This window comes from Delphinapterus leucas, chromosome 8 (genome assembly GCF_059928025.1).
Source record: "Delphinapterus leucas isolate spDelLeu-1000000601 "Yukka" chromosome 8, BTC_Dleu_Yukka2, whole genome shotgun sequence".
In the NCBI taxonomy this organism is placed as follows: domain Eukaryota; kingdom Metazoa; phylum Chordata; class Mammalia; order Artiodactyla; family Monodontidae; genus Delphinapterus; species Delphinapterus leucas.
The window spans coordinates 18,600,049-18,613,115 of NC_143136.1; the positions used below are offsets into that span (position 1 = coordinate 18,600,049).

The window sequence follows — 13,067 nt, forward strand, 5'->3', positions numbered from 1 at the left end:
ATTTCCAATGGAGATGAGAAGGAAGCTCAAGATCAGAGGGGGGAGAAGAATTTTACCATTTATCAAGATATGAGTTCAGGCACCTGATTTTTATATGAAAACATTTGCAGTGTGTAGGGGATTAGAGCTTCTCACAGGCAAACTGCACATCTTCATCGCTAAAATGGCAGGTAGGAAAGGTGTCCCTCTGGCCTCTTCCAGCTGGCTTTAATATCCTCTTATTTTATGATGATGGGGCTTGCCTCTTCCCTGGGGTCCTGGGAAGCCAGAGAGACTGGGGTGGGCTAGGCAAAGGGTTGCTTGGGCTACATCCAAGAGGCCCTCAACCTCAATCAGCAACACACCAGCACCAGGTCCCTCTGCTCATGGTGAAAGCCTTTATTCCTTTTACATTGCCAAGAGCAGAGTTGCAATGGGAGGAGGGGCGTGGGGAAAAGTCCCTCTGGACACAAGAACTGGCTCCCCCTCCCCCCACCTCAGGGCAGGGCAGCTCAGTTATAGGACCCAGTGACCCTTCCGTGGCACCGCAGGGGGCACTTAGAGTCAAGGCCCCTTAGCCCCCAGCGGAACCCTGGCTTGCCATGGGACTAAGAAGGTCCAGACTGAGTGTCCCTGGGCCCTAGGAAAATGCTCGTCTACAGCCCCATCACAGCAGACACGCCAACCAGAGCGCTCACAGCTGCCCTGTGCTGCTGGTACCCCATGTGTCCTGATCGGTGCAACACTGAGAGCGTGGGCAAGTGGGCCTGTCCTGGTTTCCTCTAGAGCTCTTTACACATCCTGCTCTGACCAATCATCATGATGAAACCCCCTCCGCCCCAGGGGTCAGGACCAGAGCTGCCCTGTCTCCTGGGCAGAGCGCAGAAGGCTGAGCCTGGATTGGGGTGTGGGCTGGTCTATTCCAGAGCCCAGCATCCTCCCAGCTGTGATGATGGAACATGTGAGAAGAGGTGGGGGCCGCCAGTCTGGTTAGAGGGCGGTGGTGGGGATTCAGTGGTCCTGCCAGGATTCCAGAAACTTTAGATGGAGATACAGACCTACATCTTCCCTCCCTCTAGGAATAAGGGAGACGTGAGGGGCCAGGAGGGTCAAGGGGTGGGGTAGGAAGGTCCCAAGGTGCTATAGCTAGTATACCTTGGCTCTCACTGGCCTGGAGAAGGCTGGAATGCCCCTGTCCCAGTACCCCCAGCATCGTGCACCCCCAGTACCCCTAGCCATCCCTCCCCATAGACCACACACATAGGTCCTGCTGCTTGCCGTTTTTATTTTCCTTGTGACAGACAGACAGACAGACAGCTGCACAGACAGCTGAATGGCTTCGGGGATGGTCAGGACAACATAGGCGGTAGGGATTGGATGGCAGAGAGACTTCATAAAAGTCAATAAATAAATAAATATTAATGGGCAGAAGGGCGAAGGCCACGGAGAGGTGATGAGAACATCCTCGGCCAGCACAGTGCCCAGAGCGGCATCCGCTGGGACAGGAGAGCGCGGGCTCAAGAGGCCACTACTTCCAGCCTCCAGCCCTCCATGCTTCTCCTCCTGGGGATGCTGGCAGCTGGCCACCCCAGCCCCACCTGAGTTGGCTCTCCTCTCCCTCCCCCACCTCACTGCCCTCTCTCACATACTGGCTCTGGCTTCCTGGCACCGTCTACATGTCCTGTTCCTGCTTCACCGACACTCCCAGCCCATGGCCTGTAGACAGCCTGGTCTCCCCGCTTTTCCTCCTCTTCAGCCACTCCCACCCTCCTGGGTTGGTTCTCCCACAGATGCACTGTCTCCCTCCCCCAGAACTTTCCGAGAGTCTCCCCTTCCCTATTCCTCATCTTCTTTTCCTCGTCACTTGCCCATTCCCTTCTTGCCCCCCTTCCTGTTCCTGACCCCACCCAGCCTGGACAACGGGTCTCCCACTCTGGTTCTGGCCGGGTGGCATTGGCCAAAGCCCGGGGTCTCTGTCCCCGCAGGTCCATGAGGTAATAGCCCGGCCGGATGTTGCTGCTGCTGGTGTCCAAAGCCCCGGGCCCACCCGGCTCAGTGTGGGCCCTGGAATGTCCAGGGGGCGTCAGCAGGAACCCAGAGTCGAAGCCCGAGGCCGGGCTGTGGTCCGAGCCACTAGGGGCTGCCTGGGTAGGAGCGGAGCAGCACCTTGTGACGGGTGGCAGCCTCGGCCCGGCGGCGCTGCTGCTCGCCCAGGAACTCCTTGAGCCGGCTGGTGGTGAAGGTGAGCGTCTGGCGGCGCAGCTTCATCAGGTAGGCGTCCTGCAGCCATGGGTGGGCTAGGCAGTCCTGCAGGGAGGGCCGGCTCCTGCCAGGGGAAGCCAGGGACAGTGAGCCTGCAGGCACGGCTCCCAGAGCAGGGAGGGGGCCCCACCCTCCCAGAGGGCTTTGCCCCTAGTGAGTGAGCTTAGACAACTCTGGGACTCAGTTTCCCAGTCTCTGAAATGGGGACAGTGATTCTGCCTACATCATAGGGCTGTTATGGGCTTTTTTTTTTTTTTTTTTTTTGCAGTATGCGGGCCTCTCACTGTTGTGGCCTCTCCCATTGCGGAGCACATGCTCTGGACGCGCAGGCTCAGCGGCCATGGCTCACGGGCCCAGACGCTCCGCGGCATGTGGGATCTTCCCAGACCGGGGCACAAACCCGTGTCCCCTGCATCGGCAGGCGGACTCTCAACCACTGCGCCACCAGGGAAGCCCCTGTTATGGGCTTTAAATGGTGGTAGTGCAGCCACTTAGGAGGAGTAGGAGTAGGAAAAGTAGTAGTAGTAGTAGTAGTAGCAGCAGCAGCAGTGTATTACTGGGGCGGGGGAGGAGGTGGGGGCTTAGGCATGGGCTGGGCCAGGGCAGTCTGAGGCCAGAGGCACGTAATGCTGGGAGGTTGGCAGGTGTGGGACCCACTCACCAGGGATGCACTGAGAGGACCTTTCGCAAGAAAAGGGTGGCGCTCTGGGACGTGTTGGGGTACAGCTGGAAGGCATCAAAGCGGCCCCCCACAATGCGAGCCTCTGTTTCCTGGGGGTCTGGCTCATAGAACGGGGAGCGTCCACTGAGCCTGTGGAGGAGACAGTTCAGTTGACAGATGCAGACTGAGGGTCAACTCACAGGTCCAGGGGGACGTTAGTGTGGAGGTTCTTAGGGGCACAGCGCTCAGGGACAAGGCTACCCGCACCTGGGTACTCGTATGTGTATGTGCATGTGTGTGTGTGTGTGCACGAGTATGCACATGCATGCGTGGCTGGGGAGGCGGGGGGGAGGGTACAGGCGGAGGGTGGGTCCTGGGGGCACTCACATGATGTAAGTGAGCACACCCACTCCCCAGATGTCCGTGGCAGAGCCGATGGGGTCTCCCTTTACCATCTCAGGAGCTGACAGGAGACAAGAGGCCAAGTTGAACCAGCTTCCTGGTGGCAAGGGACCAGGGAGAGGCAGAGGAGGCCCCTGGGGGCTTGAGAAGCAGGACAGTGCCCAGGTCACCAGACCATGGGTACATTAGAGCAGCAGGCCCTGGATGCCAGCGGGCAGAGTGGCCCCCAGGGGAGATGTGGGGCACCTGAGGAATCAGCCCAGGCACTGAATGGTGGGCAGTCCCCAGAACCGCAGAGGAGCTAAGAACCAGGGTCACAAGTTCTCCTGGATCAGCTCCGAAGGTGGGCGCCCATTCACAAAGGGTGTGGCCCACACCAAGATTAAGCACCTTTGAAATCAGCCTGGCTGGCTCTAATCCCAGCCTGCCCCTTCTAGCGACAGGACCCTGGGCAATGTACGAAACCTGTCTGGCTCTCCATCTTCTCATCTGTAAAGTGTGGCTTGCAGAATTACTCGAATGGAGATGACAAACAGAAAGTATTTAGCAGGTAGCTAAATGGTAGCTGGTTTCCCTTTTTTACGTAAATTAATCATTGACTCTCCTGTCTTTCTAGCTTTATCAAGTCCTGGCGCTACCATTTATAACTGTCTGATATTGAACAAATACCTCACGGCGCCTCTGTTTCCTCATCTGTAAAATAGGGGTAATATTATGCCAATCGCCAGGGCTGTTATAAAGAGAAGCTGAAAAAAGTCCATGGAAAGGACTTAATTCATTGTTTGCATACAGTAAGCACTCAATAAATGGCACACAGGTGAGTGAAGTGGGGTGAGCCCTGGCTGCTGCCCCTTTGGCAGTACCCCACCTCCCCCCCGGCTGGCATGGTGCCCTCACCCATGAACTCCAGCGTGCCCGTGCGGTGGCCAAGGGGCCGCAGAGCCTGGGGGTTGTAGGGCTGGGCGCTGCCAAAGTCCACGATCTTAAGGGCGTTGTCAGGGGCCAGGAGCAGGTTGTCTGGTTTGATGTCCAGATGCAGCACATGGCGGCCATGGAGATAGTCCAGGCCTTGTAGCAGCTGCACCACGTAGGTGGCCACGTCGTCCTCTGAATACCGGAACCTAGAGGGGTGGCGGGGGTGGGTCAGGTGATATCCCAGCTCAGCTCCCCCCATCCTTGATTCCTGCTCCCCCAGAATGCCCAGCTACCTGTCGCTGAGCCCACAGAGGAGTTCCCGGTTGCCGCAGCTCTCAGCGATGAGCACGAGGTAACGTGGGGTGATGTAGGCCTCGTGCAGGGACATGAGCCGCTCGTGATGCAGCGTCCGCAGCACTTCGTACTCCTGCAGGACCCGCCGCTTGCCCTCGGCCACATAGGGCACGATCTTGGCCACGAACGTTCGCCCGGTGGCATTCTCCCTGCAGGCGCGCACTACACCAAAGCGGCCTCTGTGTGTTGGGGGGCATATCATAGGCTCAGAGGAGAGAGGGGAACACTTGCATTCTGTGGGCTAAGCAAGGAGTAGCAGTGACTGCTGGGGGCAAGAATGCTGTGGTTCCCAGGGTGGGCTCTGGAGTTCAATCCCAGGAGCCTGGGTTTGAGCCCCAGCTCTGCCACTAACTGGCTCAGTACCTCAGGCAAATCCCATAACCTCTCCAACCTCAGTGTTCCCATCTGTGGAATGGAATAATGCAGTGTCTCCCTCTCAGTTGTAAATATTAAATGAGATCATATGGCCAAAGCGCTTAGCACGGGGCCTGGCACAGAGAAAATCTGAACTTAATCATGCTAAGGACCCAGATCTCGTCCCCTGTCCCGGCTCCCTGCCCCCTCCCCAGGCCCCAGCAGGCTGGTCTCCTCTCCAAATCCCTGTGCTGCCTAAGTTCCACCCGCTCCCCGCCTCTGTCCTCCTTCCCTTCCCCAGCCCTGGCCCTGCTTGCCTGGCCTTCTCCTCCAGGAAGGTGTAGGGTTTCTGAGGGGGGCCCTTTCGAAGAGTGGTGCCCTCTGGCCTGAGAGCACTGGGGGGACCACCCCCAGGGGAGCTGACCACGTCCTTGGCCAGGCTGAGGCTCTGCACAGTCACCTTGGTGGGCTCAGGAGGGGGCTCGGGGGCTGGGGGCTCGGGGGCTGGTGGTGCAGACACAAAGGAGGTCACCATATACAGAGGAGTTGAGGAAGATGCTGTTTTCACCCCTTGAGAGGTGGAAGCTGTGGTCGGGGTCCCAGTGTCAGGGACGGAAGACTTGGGCTCACTCGGGGAGACCTGGGCACTGGGTGGGGTAGCTTCTACTTGCTGGGCAGCCTGCAGGCCCCTGTGCTTTCGTGGGGGGGTTTGGGGTGGTGGACCCACAGCCTTGAGTGAGGACAAGGCCTGACTGGGGGGTGCTGGGGAAGATGAGGGGCTGAGAAGGGCTGACTGGGGGCCTGGGGGGGCAGGAGCTGGGGAGGGGCTCAGTGAAGGGGCCAGTGAGGTAGGAGAGTCAGGAGGCGGGGCCCTGGCTGGCCCTGAGGTAACAGGGGCATCTCTGTGAGCAGCAGATGGCAGAGCTGAGGCGTCTAAGTGGAGACAGAGAAAATCATCACCGTGGTGCCCCAAGGGCAAAACCGGGTGTTCCAAGGAGGGGGTGGACCCTGGACTCAGGGTTCCCTGCCCTCTCTGGACATCCCCCACCCTGTCCCACTGACCTCGCATGCCCCTGACGAGGACCTTGTCAGAAGGGCCGCTGAAAGGCCCTTGCCCAGCGCGGTTGGCACAGGCCACACGGAACCTCACAGTCATGCCAACTGGTAGGTGGGTCACGTTGTAGTAACAGTCAGGGATACCCGAGCTCACGGGATGCCAGGAAGACTCGCCTACAGGCAGCATGGGGGAGGGGCTGAGGCCACAGAAGGGGTGGCCCAAGCTCCCAGTGCCATCTGTGAGGAGCCTGGGGACCTGTGCCCGGGGAAGGCACTCGTCTCCCCAGCTTCTCTGCCTTCCACCCACCCTCCCTACCCCCCCCCACCAGCCTGTCGGTCCCTCACCATCTACCCGCTGCTCCAGCGTGTACGTGCAAGGTGCCCTGCTGTCTCCTGGCTTCCAGAGCACCAGCGCCGTGTCCTGGTAGGTCTGGGGCACCTCGGGAGGAGCTAGCTTCCCTGGGATGCCTGGCAAGAGAAAGGGAGCCACAGTGAGCCCCTGTGCCTTAGCTTAGGGCCCATCTCCCATCACAGCCCCCTTGGTCCCTGCCCCGGGCTCACGGGCCACAGCCACGGTACAGGAGCTGGTGGTGCTGCCCAGGACGTTGGTGGCTGAGCACTCGTAGAGGCCGGCGTGCCGCCTGCCTGCCCGGGGGATGCTCAGCAGCTGCCGGCCGTCTTTGCAGGACACGATGATCACTGAGGGCTCGGACTGCAGGGACTGCTTGTCTGGGGGCAAAGGAGGAGCAGGAAGAGGCTGCTGAGTGAAGCCCCCCTCTGGGCACCCCCGGCTGCCACTTCCCACTGAACATCCCCTGGCCTTGGGAGAGAAGTGATCGCCTCACCTTTCATCCAGGAGATGTGGGGCGCAGGGCAGGCCGCCGGCAGGCAGAGCAGGGTGGCTGCCTCTCCCTCCAGCAGCACCTGGTCCTTGAGTTTGATGTGGAAGACCGGGGGGAAGTCTGGAGGGAGAGCAAAGATAGCCCTGGGTCTGCGGGGCCCCTGGCTCACTCGCTGCTGAGCGACGGGAGGATGGATGCACGTGAGAGCTGGCGCTGCCTTCGGGGAGCAGACTGAAAGGCCATCTCTTCCCAGTCAGAGGGGGGAAGTAGAAGGCCTTGCCTTTGAGAATCTCCTTTGGGGCAAAGCATCAGTTTCCCAGGCACTCACTGTGTGCAGAATTATCTTTTACTGACCATTGAAGATGCTTGGTCGCTGCTACCTCGTATGTTTGTAAGTCACTTTGAGCAGGGCCTGGCACTAAGTAAGTGCTCTGTAAGCACTTATTAGATAAAACAAAACCAAATATTGAAAAACTACAGTGGTTAAGCTCCTGCAATACCTATTACTTCTGGGGCACCGCAGGGCAAGTGACAGGAGCTGGTGACCTGAGCTGAGACTCCCAGGAGTGAACAAATGTTCAGTCAAAACGTGCCATCTCAAAAGACCTGAAGCCAAGGCAAACCCAGGGCAAACCCCGAACGTGTGTCCGTCTCCCTCATCCCTCACGCCCCCTGGGGTCTGGGGAGTCCGTCCCAGACCTTCTACGCACTCCCTCAGGTCAGCTAAGTGGTGAGAGCTTTTGAAGGGGAAAGAGACAGTATCTGCATGGCCTTGGACCCTGTCTGTAAATTGAGGAAAATAATAACACCCAGCTCAGAGGGCTGTTATGAGAATTCAGAGAGGCACGTAAAGCGCTTAGCAGATGTCTAACATATAATAAATGCTCGAAGGTGTTAGCTTCTATTGTTGTTGTTATTATCTTGTTAATATGCCCAGTAGAGAAGCCAGGCACAGACCCCCGTGGGAAGAGGCTGTTTCAGCAAAGCTGGCTTCACAGCTGGCTGGTGAATGGGCCCACGGCAGGGCTGCGAATGGCCAACGTCTTTGCTGGCCTGTGGCTCCTTAGTGCCATGAGGATTTGCACTCCTGCTCCCTGGGAATGTCTTTTTAGAAAAATCCCATTCTGGTCCAGGGATGGCGGGGTGGGGTGGGGGTGGGGGTGGATTTCTTTCACGTGGGCAGAAAGAGCTGAGAGGTAGATACCCCTGGGAGCCCCAGCTGCTGCCTGTCTGCGGAATCAGGAGGGAGTAGGGCACGGATGAACTGGGCCGAAGAGGATCTGCAGAAGTGGGTGATCAGGACAGCAGCGTGCCCCCTCTCCCACTGTACCCCAGTGTTCCCCAAGGAGGGGTCCCACACCGAGGCTCCAATAACATAAAGTGAATATAGTTTCGTCAGTGGGCTGCCTTCAGACCAAGTGAGGGTACTGGGTAGGGGGGAGAGAGAGGAAGCCGAGGAGGAGAGGTGAAAGGTGACCCTGGCCCAGCTCTGCCAGTTCCACCCCCATCTCCCCAGGGGCCAGCCCTAGTTGGTAAAGTGGACATGGGGCCTTCTTCCTGCGGGGAGGGGGGAGAGGATGAAGTAATGGGACACGGCCTCGCCTCGGCAAGGAATCAGCAGCACAAGCAAAACGGAGGTGGGAGGGAGGCCCCAGGTGGGAAGGGATCAGCTGTCCCCAGGCCGCAGTGCTGGCTTCCCTCTCTCTCCCCGCTCCTTCTCCACCACTGCCCCCACCAGCTGGCCTCCCTCCCTCCTGTTCCCTCACTAGAGCCCCACCGTCTACTGCCTCAAGTGAGATTTCCTGGCTCCCCTGACCAAGGCGAGACACGGTTACGTGTCCAGTAGCAAGCCTGGCTGAGGCGCGTCTGGGACAGTTCTGAGGAGTTTTATCGGAAACTGGAGGAGAACAGATGGTGACTGATAAAGGTCCTGCTCGCAGCCCGGTTTGGTGGGCCTGCTGCTTTCTGCAGGCTGGTCTGGAAACCCTGGCCTCCTGAACCTTTGCTTGTTGTCCTTGAGTAACACCCCCCTTTCAGGTAGAGGACTGAGGTGACCCAGGTGGAGAATACCTCCCTCCCTGCAGCCCCAGGACAAGTGGCAAGAGAAACGGACCAGAGCATATCTCAGGTGTCCCTCCCCCCAGCAAAGAGCCCTGGAGGCTGCTTATCTGTGCGAAGTGCCTTCTGTAGGGGCAGAGGGGACAGGGAGGGGTGATCGGGTGTTTGGGGCTACAGAGAAATGGAAGCTTGGAGGCACAGTCCAGACTGCGGGCCTCTAGGCTGGGAGAGAAAGGGTGTCTTTGGGAGCATGTTCACGCATACACACATCTGCAGGGGGGCTGAGAGGCAGGGAGCCCTATCCCAAGCTCTGTCAGTACCACACCCAGTGACAGAGACCTTCTGGGGAGGAAGCTGGCCAAAGAAAGGCATTAGTACGATGTCGTGAAGCGACTTGTGGGCTCTGACTGCAGAGGGTCGTACAGTCCAGCCCTACCAGCTCTGTGACTTGGACAAGCTACTTAGCATGGCTAAGCCTCTGTTCCCTCACCTGTAAGACAGGGAGATGACAAGAATAGTTCCTAAGCGATGTGGGAGGGTTGTGAGGCAAAGCTTGTAAAGTGCTTAATGGGACGCTTGGCGTTGCTAATTAACAGTAGCTGCTATTACTGTTGCTGTTGTCGTTTCCTGACTCCAGGCTCCCTCCACCGCTGCCAGGGCTCCCCCAACGCGGGCCATCTCCCCACCCTCCCGGCGGCTCAAAGGGGACTACTCACCGAGCAGGCCTCTATTACCTGACTCGCTGCGCACATACTGGTGACCCAAATTCTCCTGGACACTGCCAGAGGGGTTTGGCTGTGACAACTCCTTGTCCTTCCGCAGCCGAGAGAGGCCCCAGCGCAGGCGTCTTCGGCTTTCTGCAGGAGCTGCTAAGAACCAGGCCCATGAGCATCTGCCCAGCCGGTACGAGAGAACAGAGAACTTCTGGCCCCGACCCTAGCCTGTTCCCACACCAGCCTCTGCCCCTCGGCCTCGCGTCAGCCCAGCCCTGCCAGTTCCGTCCTCAGGGCCTCCAGAAACGCCTGAGCCTCTTTGCGGTGGGTGTCCCCGGCCCTCTCCTTCTCCCAGAGCGTCCCTCCAGCGCACCTGTCATCCCAGCCCCACACCCGCACTCCAAACACACTCGTTCACACATTCGCCCTCCACTCTCCCGCTGGGCCCCTCCTCACCTGAGGAGCCCGACGTGGCGCTGGCCTCGGAGCCCAGGGACTCCGCGGAAGGCGTGGTGGCGCCGGCCTGGGCGGCCAGCTGGTTGTGCGCGAGGCCCAGGCGCCGCAGACTCTCGCCCTCGGACGTGGCCCTGCGCAGCCGGCTGAACAGCGGCGTGCTACGGACCGACGAACCCCCGGAGTCCTCGCTGCTGCCGCTGCGCTGCAAGCGGCTCGACAGCCGCTCCAGCGTGGAGCTGAGCCTCCTGCGCACCGCCGGTACCGGGGAGCCCCTCGCCGAGCTGCCGCCCTCTGAGCTCTCCCCATCCCCACCGCGGGCCTCCCAGGCCGGGTGGCGCTGCGCGGGTGGCGTCCGCCGCAGGCGCTGGGACAGCGACAGCGAGAGGCGGCGGACGAGGCCCGGCTCCCCGACCGCCCTGAGGTCCTGCACGGAGCGGGAGCGCTCAGGCCGTCGCACCAGCTCCAGCGGCGTTCCCGCCGGGCTGGGCCGGTACATGCCGTCCTCCTCCTCCGCGCCGCGGAAGAGGCCTCGCTCCTCGGAGCGCGAGCGGCTCAGCAGCCGCAGCCCCCGCGACAGGGGAGACTCACGGCTGCGCTTGAACTTGGCTTCGAACACGGCCTCCGACTCCAGGTTCTCGATGCTGCTGCTGAGACTGCTCCCTGGCCTGCGGGGCACCGTAGGGACCCGGGCTTTCTCGGCTGGCCCTGGCGGAGCCCCGGCGGAAGGCAGGCGCTTCTCGGAGGCTCCCGGAGGTGGGGAGGCCACCCTGGCGAACACAGCCGGGTGGGACTTGGGCTTCGACGGCGATGCGACAGGGCCCTGCGGGGGGCCTTGCGCGTGGCCTGACAGCTGGAGCGACTGCATGATCTGGGCATAGGGTGTGAGGGGGGGCGCTAGGGTTTGCGGAGCTAGGGCGGGCTGTGTAGGCTTGGGGGCTGGTTCTGGCGTGGACTCTGGGGCCTTCTCTCGGGCAGGCTGGGGTGCCGAGGGCTGTGCAGCATCACTGGGTGTGGCGACAGGAGGTTCTGAAGCCTTAGGGGCACTGGGCCGCACCGGGCTAGGTAGCTGGGCCTCGCTGAGGGCGGACAAGGAGGGAGACTCCTGCAGCCTGCGGGCCCCCAGCCGGGCCACGGGGATCTCGAGGGGCGCCCCAGCTCGGCGATGCCGGCCCCCGGGCTCCGCCTCAGCCTGCGAGAAGCTGCTGCTCTTCTGCAGGCCCCGGGTCTCGGGCGGGTGCTGGTGGTGGGGCGCTGCCTCGCTGGAGGCCGCCCGAGCCAGCCGGGGGTCCCGGGCACGGCCCCCCAGGCTCTCCAGCAGGGGGCCCCTTAGGCCGCTGACCTTGCCATCCTCAGGGCCACCCCGCAGCAGCCGCTGGCGCAGGGCCTGCAGCCTCTGGGCGTACTCGCCCTCACCCAGGCCTCCTCGGGTCAGGCGGGTGGCCCCCGGGCTGGGGCTTCGGCGCTGCGGCAGCTCTACAGACGCTGCCTTGTGCAGGCCCCGGCCCGGCTCCCTCGGCCCGGCCCGGGGCAGGGCGCTCTCAGCCGAGCTGCCCCTCCGGAGCTCTCCCCGCCGGGGGCTGGGCTCCTGGCCTGGGGAGGGGAGGACCTGAGGGCTGGGGGCCTCCTGGTCCTGAGAAGGGGCCTTTCCTTGCTCCTGCCAGTCCATGGGGGTGGCGGCCCCAGCCTCTGGGGCGCCCAGGGCCTCATCCTCAGTGGGAATGTCAGTGAGGGACACCCGGGAGCCCGAGAACTCAGGCTGCAGTGGCCGGGGCACTGAGGGCAGCTCCTCCAGCTCTTCCTCTTCAGAATCGGAGGACGACGACAGCCCTCCACTAGGGGGTGGTCTTCTGGGTACGGCCACCCACACCCGCTCCGGGGGTGCCCGCAGCAGCTCAGGGATAGGGCGCAGCACCAGGTGGCACTTGTAGCTGATCTGGGAGCGCTGGAGACAGGGTACTAGAGTCAGACCTGAGGGACCCATGGGGCCAAACTGACCCACTCAGGCCCACCTCATCCCCGGGGGAGAAGGCCTACGGCAGGCAGAAGTGGGAGCTGAGAGAATTAAAAGGTGGATCAAGACAGATGAGCAGAAGTGAAGGCACCTGACAGAAAAAGCAGGGTTAGAGAGAGGAGGCTGTAGAATGAGAAGATGAAGCCACAGAGCAGGTCCCAGGCAAACTCACCTGCCATCTCCGCCGGGAGAGGAACAGCTTTAAGTGATCCGTGCTCACCTCTGCGCCCCTTGCCTGTGCCTGTAAACCAAGAAAGAGGGCCTGAGGGAAAGTCCTCTGTCAACCCTAAGCTTCCAGGTTTGGCAATGGAGAGACAACGTCCACAGGAGGGGACAGTAGACAGAGCAGCGTCGAGTCTGGGCTCCTGGGGCTCCCTTTCCCAGGGTATCTGTCACAATACCTCCCACAGTCAAGGTTCCCACGTGTGGACGGAGAGGCAGGAAATCGGTGGCTCCCAGGCTTCAGAGCTTACGCCAGGGCTCAAGGCCCTGTCCTGGTACACTGGCTGCCCTGGGAGGCCCGTGCTCAGGCCCTCAGCTTGAACCCTGCTCCCCAGCTCACCATCTGTCTCCATGTAGAGACAGTGCCCCAGGCATCTATCTGGAGCCTTGGGGGGCCAGACCTCAGATGCTTCCCTCAGCCACCTTTTCAGAGCTCATTTCTGATCTGAGAGACCAGGCTTGTACTCCAAGGACAGATACCAGAATGACCTCAGCCTTCTGTTGACCCAGCACAATGCTCCCTGGATGGTTTGTTCAGTCGCTCTTTCTGGGTCATTTGCTGAACCCCTCCCTCTGCCTGGCGCTGTGCCCTGCAGTGCTGGAATTTGAAGATGAGTGAGAACTCTGCCATAGGGAGTTCAAAACCAAGAGGACGGGCTTCCCTGGTGGCGCAGTGGTTGAGAGTCCGCCTGCCGATGCAGGGGACACGGCTTCGTGCCCCGGTCCGGGAGGATCCCACATGCTGCAGAGTGGCTGGGCCCGTGAGCCATGGCCGCTGAGCC

General features: G+C 61.0%; 1 protein-coding gene across 1 annotated transcript in view; it reads right to left on the reverse strand.

The window, feature by feature from the left end:
* Positions 1-1,840: 1,840 nt before the first annotated feature.
* The window catches only part of SPEG (striated muscle enriched protein kinase), a 55,763-nt gene continuing 44,536 nt past the window's right edge, over positions 1,841-13,067 (reverse strand). The window contains exons 28-39 of the mRNA XM_089916332.1: positions 12,236-12,304; positions 10,053-11,994; positions 9,618-9,749; positions 6,829-6,945; positions 6,545-6,712; positions 5,990-6,451; positions 5,245-5,860; positions 4,513-4,752; positions 4,202-4,425; positions 3,290-3,365; positions 2,903-3,052; positions 1,841-2,305 (exon numbers count right to left, since the gene is read on the reverse strand). Of these exons, the coding sequence (XP_089772458.1) occupies positions 2,113-2,305; positions 2,903-3,052; positions 3,290-3,365; positions 4,202-4,425; positions 4,513-4,752; positions 5,245-5,860; positions 5,990-6,451; positions 6,545-6,712; positions 6,829-6,945; positions 9,618-9,749; positions 10,053-11,994; positions 12,236-12,304 (4,389 nt within the window). The 3' untranslated portion in view covers positions 1,841-2,112. The remainder of the gene's footprint in view (positions 2,306-2,902; positions 3,053-3,289; positions 3,366-4,201; positions 4,426-4,512; positions 4,753-5,244; positions 5,861-5,989; positions 6,452-6,544; positions 6,713-6,828; positions 6,946-9,617; positions 9,750-10,052; positions 11,995-12,235; positions 12,305-13,067) is intronic.